The sequence below is a fragment of the Brachionichthys hirsutus genome, chromosome 22, assembly GCF_040956055.1.
Source record: "Brachionichthys hirsutus isolate HB-005 chromosome 22, CSIRO-AGI_Bhir_v1, whole genome shotgun sequence".
In the NCBI taxonomy this organism is placed as follows: domain Eukaryota; kingdom Metazoa; phylum Chordata; class Actinopteri; order Lophiiformes; family Brachionichthyidae; genus Brachionichthys; species Brachionichthys hirsutus.
Window position 1 is genome coordinate 7,499,856 of NC_090918.1, and position 9,317 is coordinate 7,509,172.

The 9,317-nt window shown below is 50.5% G+C and overlaps 2 protein-coding genes across 2 annotated transcripts; one reads left to right on the forward strand and one right to left on the reverse strand.

The window, feature by feature from the left end:
- The first annotated feature begins 13 nt into the window (after positions 1-13).
- On the forward strand, positions 14-5,274 carry copg2 (COPI coat complex subunit gamma 2). Its single transcript, XM_068755001.1, has 24 exons — positions 14-114; positions 502-554; positions 647-727; positions 793-864; positions 966-1,045; positions 1,131-1,206; positions 1,347-1,439; positions 1,551-1,637; positions 1,739-1,896; positions 1,969-2,102; positions 2,275-2,342; positions 2,423-2,611; positions 2,702-2,797; positions 2,887-3,130; positions 3,213-3,288; positions 3,382-3,485; positions 3,570-3,695; positions 3,769-3,837; positions 3,921-4,102; positions 4,168-4,297; positions 4,388-4,485; positions 4,579-4,717; positions 4,833-4,931; positions 5,003-5,274. The coding sequence occupies exons 1-24, from the start codon at positions 78-80 to the stop codon at positions 5,131-5,133; spliced, it is 2,622 nt and encodes an 873-aa protein (XP_068611102.1). The 5' UTR covers positions 14-77; the 3' UTR covers positions 5,134-5,274.
- A 43-nt stretch (positions 5,275-5,317) lies between these two features.
- Positions 5,318-8,042, reverse strand: mest (mesoderm specific transcript). Its single transcript, XM_068755002.1, has 12 exons — positions 8,007-8,042; positions 7,555-7,744; positions 7,343-7,422; positions 7,189-7,266; positions 6,954-7,090; positions 6,811-6,869; positions 6,680-6,720; positions 6,504-6,574; positions 6,310-6,411; positions 6,167-6,243; positions 5,802-5,865; positions 5,318-5,703 (listed from the first exon to the last, which is right to left on the reverse strand). Exons 2-12 carry the CDS (start codon positions 7,706-7,708, stop codon positions 5,586-5,588), a joined length of 981 nt encoding a protein of 326 aa, XP_068611103.1. The 5' UTR covers positions 7,709-7,744; positions 8,007-8,042; the 3' UTR covers positions 5,318-5,585.
- Positions 8,043-9,317: the final 1,275 nt, after the last annotated feature.

Sequence of the window (9,317 nt, forward strand, 5' to 3'; positions counted from 1 at the left end):
GACGTGGAAGTAGCTTCTCTCTCGGAAGGTTGAGAGCGTCTCGTCGTCCTTTGCCAGTTTCATTCCTGGGGAAAAAAATGATTAAAAAATTTGACAAAAAGGACGAGGAGTCTGGTAAGATTGGAAAGTTGTTTATTTAATTAGTGTCAGCGTTTCAAAAACGCAAATTATCTCTGCCGGGAGATATTTTAGAAGCTAATGTGGAGCTAGCATGTTTACAGTTAGCCGACGAGCTAAGCGATAGCTGTAAATGTGAATTAGCTGTGCCAGATGTTCTTCCCTGATCCTGAACTCATCAAATTAATGGTCAAAAATGTTCAGCAGTCATTCTAATTTGCGCTGTCGGCGGTTACCTGCGTCTTTTATTTCGTCATTCATTGCTATTCGATAGCTAAATGTAGCTTAGACTGGTTTCAACCAAGCATCCCTTTGCGTTTGTTAGCTTTAAATGCCATTAGTTATTAGTCAAGGTGAAATCTGACAGACTGTTTTGACGTATAGGAAGTGGATCGAACCCTTTCCAGCATCTGGAGAAGAGTGCCGTCCTACAGGAGGTAAAGTTTCCGCGTTATTACTTGTTTCATTTCCTTCTTCTATGTGACAGAATACCGTTAAAACTAAGAAAGATCTCTGGTCTCGTTCGCAGGCTCGCATCTTCAACGAGACCCCGATCAACCCAAGAAGATGCCTCCATATTCTCACCAAGATTATTTACCTCCTCAACCAGGTGAAATGACCAGAGAACGGCTGAACATTCACGCTAGCATGCTAACTCTCTCACTCCTCGTGCAGGGGGAACATTTTGGGACCATCGAGGCGACCGAGGCCTTCTTTGCAATGACCAGGCTCTTCCAGTCCAATGATGTAAGATATTTTACGCTCCACTATTAATGGATGTATTATATATTTCTATTCAATAAGCTCAGATGTGATTCTTATAAGTTTACACTTTCTTTCTCGCTCAGCAAACGCTGCGGAGGATGTGCTACCTGACCATCAAAGAGATGGCCAACATCTCTGAGGACGTCATCATCGTCACCAGCAGGTTAGCGAGACCTTCAGCGTCACCTACAAATAAAATCTGCTTTTATTTTCCTGGTTTCATGAATTCATGGCGTCCATTTTTGCAGCCTGACCAAAGACATGACGGGGAAGGATGACGTGTACAGAGGACCTGCTATCAGAGCCCTCTGCAGGATCACGGATGTGAGTGCGGCTTGGTTTTTCTTTGTTCTTCCTCATCTCCTCCGCGTGAAAGATAAAAACAAAACATCCTGCATGTTTAAATACGTCTGAATTCTCACAGAAGCAGAATCACGAGTGGGTTTTACTCCCGATGTTTTCAGACCACCATGCTGCAGGCCATTGAGCGGTACATGAAGCAGGCGATCGTTGACAAGGTGCCCAGCGTGTCCAGCTCAGCCCTCGTCTCTTCACTGGTGAGTCCTGACTCCACCTCTACTCTAAGAGTCCTCTCCTCGTCTATGTGACTGATATCAAATCATGCCTGCTATGTGTGTGTGTGTGTGTGTGTGTGTGCGCGCGTTCAGCACATGGTGAAGATGAGCTACGACGTGGTGAAGCGTTGGGTGAATGAAGCCCAGGAGGCGGCTTCCAGCGACAACATCATGGTCCAGGTGGGTCCAGGCAGACGTCGGCAGCAGTTCTGCGTATGATTTATGATGGTTGTACGCACTAAACTGTTCTGCTTCCCCCCCCCGTGCGTCCCGTCCTCCAGTACCACGCTCTGGGTCTGCTGTATCACCTCAGGAAGAACGACCGTCTCGCCGTCACCAAGATGCTGAACAAGTTCACCAAGTCTGGCCTGAAGTCTCCGTTCGCCTACTGCATGCTGATCAGGATCGCCAGCAAGCTGCTGGATGAGACGGAGGGGGGGTGAGTGAGAGAAGAACCTGCACGGCAGCGCCCCCCTGTGGCGTCTGAGCCCGTTGACACTTCTGCTCTCAGTCAGGACAGCCCCTTGTTCAACTTCATCGAGAGCTGCCTGAGGAACAAGAACGAGATGGTGGTGTACGAAGCCGCCTCCGCCATCGTCCACATGCCCAACTGCACTGCCCGGGAGCTGGCCCCCGCCGTGTCTGGTGAGGAGCGCCTTCACACCGGATTCACGCCGGATTCACACCGGATTCACACCGGATTCACACCGGATTCACACCGGATTCACACCGGATTCACGCCGGATTCACACCGGATTCACACCGGATTCACGACGTGCTCTTCAGCTTCAGCTGTAACGTCTTTGTCTTCCTGCAGTGCTGCAGCTCTTCTGCAGCTCCCCCAAAGCGGCGCTGAGATACGCCGCAGTCAGAACCCTCAACAAGGTGCGGCGTCCCTCTCCTCTCCTCTGGTTGCCGCGGTAACCCACGAAACGCTCCTGACGCTCCCCTTCTGTCTCCACCAGGTGGCCATGAAGCATCCTTCCGCCGTGACCGCCTGCAACCTGGACCTGGAGAACCTGATCACCGACTCCAATCGCAGCATCGCCACGCTGGCCATCACCACGCTGCTGAAGACCGGCAGCGAAAGCAGCGTGGACCGTCTCATGAAGCAGATCTCGTCCTTCGTCTCGGAGATCTCCGACGAGTTCAAGGTCGGCTGCTTCCCGTTCGCCCACGGACATAAATCCCCCCCCCATTTCCTGTCGAGCTAAGTCTCCGCCCCGGGCGCTTGTCGTCTCCAGGTGGTGGTGGTGCAGGCCATCAGCGCTCTGTGCCAGAAGTATCCCAGGAAGCACAGCGTCATGATGAACTTCCTGTCCAACATGCTCAGAGACGACGTAAGAGGATCATCAAAGGATCTCCGGCTGGTCCGTTTTTTGAACGCGAGACTCAAAGCGGCCGTGTGTCCCCCCCCGCCCCCCCGCAGGGTGGGTTCGATTACAAGCGGGCCATCGTCGACTGCATCATCAGCATCATCGAGGAGAACCCGGAGAGCAAGGAGACGGGCTTGGCCCACCTGTGCGAGTTCATCGAGGACTGCGAGCACACCGTCCTCGCCACGAAGATCCTCCACCTGCTGGGCAAAGAGGGCCCCCGCACGCCGCAGCCGTCCAAGTACATCCGCTTCATCTTCAACCGCGTGGTGCTGGAGAGCGAGGCGGTCCGCGCGGGTGAGCTCCGCCCCCCCCGGGCGTTTGGTGCGTTCGCTCCTTCGGGCGTTTCTAACCAGCTCGCTTCTCCTTCCGCCCTCAGCCGCAGTCAGCGCTTTGGCTAAGTTCGGCGCCCAGAACGACGACCTGCTGCCGAGCGTCTTGGTTCTCATGCAGAGGTTCGCTGCAAGTTTTCCTCTCTCGCGTCGGATTAGATTTCCGTGTTTGTGTTTGTGTGTGTGTGTGTGACGACGCACGACTGGAACACGCAGGTGCATGATGGACAGCGACGACGAAGTGAGGGACAGAGCTACCTTCTACATGAACGTGCTGCAGCAGAAGCAGAAGGCGCTGAACGCCGCTTACGTCTTCAATGGTTAAAAAACAACAAACAGATACTTTTGGGGCTCCTGGTTGTGGCGTGACGAGCTGTAGCATCTCCTCTTCCTGCCGCCTGCAGGTCTGTCCGTTTCCATCCCCGGCCTGGAGAAGTCCCTGCACCAGTACACTCTGGAGCCCACAGAGAAGCCCTTCGACATGAAGTCCGTCCCTCTGGCCAGCACCCCAATCACCGAGCAGAAAACGGGTACGACTGACCTGACCTTCAGACCCCAACTGGTCAGGGCGGGGATCTCACCGTTAGCGTTCTCTGTTCTCAGACATCTCCCTGACGGCCACCGGCAAACTCCCAGACAGGTTGGCTCCGTCACGCCAGGATATTTATCAGGGTGAGGGAGCGAGCGGCGCCGGCGTGTGATTTGGAATTGTCCAAAAAGGTCCCGAGCTTAAATAAAAACGAATCTGTCCGCAGAGCAACTGGCAGCCGTCCCAGAGTTCCAGGGTCTGGGGCCGCTCTTCAAGTCCTCCGAGCCGGTGCAGCTGACGGAGGCCGAGACGGAGTACGTGGTGCGCTGCGTCAAACACACCTTCGCCAGGCACATGGTGTTCCAGTTCGACTGCACAAACACCCTGAACGACCAGCTGCTGCAGAAGGTACCAGCGAGGGGGGGTTAGGTTCAGCCGACGTCTTTTTGACTGACTCGTGGCTCCTCGTCCAGGTCCTCGTTCAGATGGAGCCGTCGGAAGCCTACGAGGTGATGCAACACGTCCCGGCCCCCACCCTGCCCTACAGCCAGCCCAGCTCATGCTACACGCTGGTCCGCCTGCCCGACGACGAGCCCACAGCCGGTCGGTGACCCCGTGACCCCACTGAGCAATAAAAAGAATACATATATAGGAGTATTTGAGCTAACTTGTGCCCCCCCCCCCCGTCCTCAGTGTCCTGCACGTTCAGCTGTACGATGAAATACCTGGTGAGAGACTGCGACCCGAACACCGGAGAGCCCGATGACGACGGCTACGACGATGAATACGTGGTACGTAAATCAAGCGGCGCCGCCTGTCTTTCATCCGCCTCGGCTTTTTCTTTATCTGCGTTTCTCGTTCCTCCTCGCCGTTCTCCGCCCCAGCTGGAGGATCTGGAGGTGACGGTGGCCGACCACATCCAGAAGGTTCTGAAGCCAAACTTTGGAGCGGCGTGGGAAGAGGTGGGAGATGAATTTGAAAAGGAGGAAACATTTGCCTTGGCTTCCGTACGGACGCTCGACGGTAAGCCGGAGAGAGAAGTTCAGATTGAAGCTTTATTTTTCTTTCCTTTTTTTTTTGTCAGTAACTGCTCTGAGCTTTCTGTCGTGTATTAAACTACGTTTGTTTTGTTGCGCAGAGGCGGTGGGTAACATCATCAGCTTCCTGGGAATGCAGCCGTGCGAGCGGTCGGACAAAGTCCCCGAAAACAAGAACTCACACGTCCTCTTCCTCGCCGGTGGGTGTCGGGACACTCATTTTTTTTTAATCCGTCTGGACAATTGATGGTCCGACTTTCTCCCTTCTCAGGTGTGTTTCGGGGGGGTCACGACACGCTGGTGCGCGCTCGCCTGGCGCTGGCCGACGGCGTCACCATGCAGGTGACGGTTCGCAGCGACGAAGAGACGGTTGTCGACATCGTCCTCGCCTCCGTGGGTTAAAGTCCTGATCCCAGACGTCGCTTCCTTCTCTTCCACGGCTCTTAAACGTGGACGTTAATGTCGTCTCTTTCCACACATCTGCTGGTCTTCAGTTTCTTTCAGAATATTCTGTCAACTCTAGAATAAATTCTTTCTTCTGATCGTAAGACTTTTTTTTTTTAAACAAAACTAGTTTTATTTGAAAGGCTGACATTCATTTGTTCAACTTGAAAATGAAAGTAGAAAATCAAGTTCAGAGTGCGTTCGATTCCTGGGTTCAAAGACAGCTGATATGAAAGGAGATGATGCTGGTAAATAAAACCCATAATTTATCCTTAAATAGAGACCGATGCAGCCGTTCTGCTTACAATCATCAGGAAGGTTCATTTAACACTTTAAGGTGTGTAGAAATACTAAACGTGTCCGTTATCGCGTTTCTGGTCTGAAGATGAAAATGATCGTCGAGCTTCTCTTCAGAAAGAGTGGATAAAATTGAAATAGGCATTGAGGAAGCCGTTGGGATCTTCCAGCTGCGGGTAGTGGCTGATGTGTTCGTCCAGAACCGTGACCGTTGACCTCCGGACCAGCTGCCTGTGGGAGCGAGACGGGTAAATGAAACCACGAGTCCCGGGACACCCCCCCCCCCCATCCCAGCCAGGAACGAACTGACTGAACCGAGGGGCACTCACTGGTAAAGACGGATGAACTGGGGGTGGGGGTTGACTGGGTCCAGGGGTCCGTAGATCATGTGCACTGAAACAACAAGGATGGACGGAGGGGTGATGTAAGAGGGAGGGTCGCTCATCAACAGGTCTTGACATACGTCTTTATTTTAACACTTGAGTGCAGACAGACGTGCTGATCATCAGATCTACTCTGATTGGATGATTAAGCCCCCCCCCGGCTAAAACTTCCCAACCCCCCACAGCCGAGCGCTCCGGGCTCACAGATGGGCCTTCGCCGTCAGACTAAAGAAGCTTAGCAGCAACGGAAATGTTTGAGCAACACAAAAGAGTTTCTCTTCCTCTGATTTGTCAAAAAAACGCAAACTCACGTGGGACAAAGGTGGACGTTAGCGCCCCCACCCATCGGTCTCTGTGTCGAAGCCTCTGGTTGATGTACTGCAAAATACTGAGACAGAGGAGATACTCAGAAGTCTCGATCCTTAAATTCAAAGCAAATACTTCCTCTACACACCTGTCCAGAACTAAGTTGCCGTCATTGTAGCGTAAACCCGTCCACATGTCCCAGAACTCGGCGTCCGTGGGCTGCGTGTGTGGACCGAACACGTCTCCGATCCTAGCAACAACAAAAATAAAACGGAGCAGAAAGCGATTTAACGCAGCGTCTTCTACTTCTCCAAACGCGGATCAGATCTCTGGTTCTCTCACCCTTTTTGGAAGATCATATAGTTAGTAAGGCGGGTCAGAACCGGAGCCAGAAAACTGGAGTCCTTCAGAAGCTTTTAGGGACAAAAATAACACAAATTTAATTTTTTAAAAAAAATCATGTGGGTTGATTCTGCATAGAACTGGATTCTAGGATGGAGAACACAAAGGAGACTCGCCTTCTGCAGCAGACGAGGGTGATGTGTCTCTGGAAACAATCCTGTTCAAAAAAAGGCGTTAGAAATTAAATCATGACGCTTCTGGTACAAATTTTGTTGTACAACTAATATTAGAATAGCTGCACCCACACCTCCATTAGAGAGACACAGGCTGTTGAGGTTCAGGTGACCCGTGCGGTTTTGGTTGCTCCTGGTTTGCCGACAGAGAAGAAGATCGCTGGTTCATTTCAAATGCCTTGCTCAAGGTTTTGTGCTGAAACGCGGCGACGCGCACCTGTAGAGCAGCTCCAAGGCCACGGTGTCGCCGTAGTCGTGGGAGACCACGTTCACGCGCGTGTCACTCAGACCCAAGTGAGCAACCAGGGCCTCCACCACGCTAGCCTGCTCAAAGATGGAGTACTTGTGGGGTCGCTGGGGCGGTTCAGGCACGGGAGAGAAGAAGAAGAAGAAGAAGACATGCGAGTTATCGGGATTAAAGTTCCAGATCTGACATTTGAACTTTGACTCACCGGCTTGTCACTGAAGCCAAAACCGAGGAAATCCAGTGCGATGACTCGATGGAAGCGCTGAGTGAGTGGCTCCCAGATCTGCATGGGGGAAAAAACAAAACTCAAATATATATACGTGTGTTTTTTTAACTTCTGAGCATACGCAAGCGGATACCTTATTCCAATCATAGCTGGAGGTGGGGAAGCCGTGAAGAAGCACGACGACATCGGCGCTTCCTAAAGCGCCGTAGGAATCTGGCGTGAGGAGAAAAGGGAAGCACATGCATGAGCACAGGGGCTAAAGTAAAATATATATACACATATAAATATATATATCAATGTAAACGTGGCTTTATAACAACCGTCAACAACTCTGTGACCTCTCACCTCTGTAGAAGATCTCCTTGTCCCTGAAGTTGAACACCTCCCCGGCACCGTGCCATCTCTGGAGGGCGGGAGACAGCGGAGGGGGCGGGATGTGCAGGTAGACGGCCAGCAGCGGTACGCAAACCAAGCCCACATGAATCCACCACTCTCTCATCTTGAGCTCAGCTCTGAGGGAGTCTCATTCCTTCCTCTGGGGGACAGAGAGAGAGAGACACAGAGAGTGTCCCTGCAGATGAGACACGGAATCGCGGCTTTGCCTCCATTACTGTACAATATGACAAACCCTCTATGCATCCGTGTTTGTCGCTTTGACAGCTAATAAAACGCTGCAAAAATGTGTTAGCATAAATGAGCTAAATAAGGTTAGCTCTAGATCCGCACTATATTGATCACACCTGTCGGGTTGCATCGCATTACGCGCAGAAAGCCGCAAAACAACAACAGTTCTGTACCTGCAGAAATGCCGCGACCGACGTCACGCAGACCTTCGACCCGCGTTTGAGGGACTCCTGGCACGTTCCTGCGGAGCCGTAGCGGCGACGTTATACGGTAAAGAAGTGTCACTATGTTACTACTTCCGGTTCTTTAAGCTTTCAGACAGGGGAGACCCAACAAGCGGACACGCGCTTGGCTGTGGTTGTCGTCACTCGTCAAGGAAAGAAACAGAGTGAGTATCTTTAATCAATATACGATCTTTCTTTGAGCGCGACCAAATGAGACAAGCCGGTAATCTACTGCCACCTGTTGGCCTGGATGTGCAACGACATCTAATCGAATGACCTAGAAAATCTTTCTTCTGACCTAAATCCTTTCGAACTATAGATTGACACTGTAAGCAAATGTAAATATTCTGAAAACGAAACGGGAAATTTGTCAATAACATTACATATTCATTACAAAATGTGCATCAATTGTACAGTGGGTAAGAAAAACTATCAAACACTATCCACCTATTTCATCCAGACTTTGTCATTAAATGTGTGTCAATGTAAAAACATTTTTTACTGTTCACTCCCAAAATATTATAACATATTGTAGGTTTGACAAAACAAGCCAGATGAAGCTATCCTCCTATAGAAGCCAAAGACTGGAATCAGTCTGTTATTATAGATATTAATCTAGAATAGTCTGCGTTTAAGGCAAATAAGCTTGCTTTTTAACAATTCAATCCATTATCTAGGATGTGGATTCAATGTCTCCACCTGCAGTGAATAAACAGAACTCCTAACGTGGTAAATGACAAACATGGCCCTGCAGATAGACTAAATACATTTTTATTTTTAAAAACCATACATTACTCGACAAAGTTTCAAATTTAAATCCAATCACGACATCCATTTAAAATACTCAAGATAAACATACATGAACTATTTTATTTCCAATCGTTAAGACAAAAAAAGTAATAATCCATAAAACAGATGGAAAGAACATTCATTCCCATTACAGGAAGAAGCTACAGAACAAACTCCTCACATGGATTCCACTTTTCGCGTTTCCACTTGTCATTTCAGCTTTTCATGCTTTATGCAATCCTAGCTGCTCGTTTGGTTAATTTCCCTTGTTTTACAGATGACAATCCTCAGAGAATGTCCCGTCTCAACATCTCCGCTTCCTTCCCCATGTCCTCGGCCAGAAGGCTGAATAATCTGCAGCCCGATTGCCCCCCCCCCCCCCCCAGGGTGATCCGGGGTGGCTGACGAGCACCGTCCCAAACATAGAATAAAGAGGAGCAATAAGTGAATCTTAAGAGGCCTGTTCTCTTT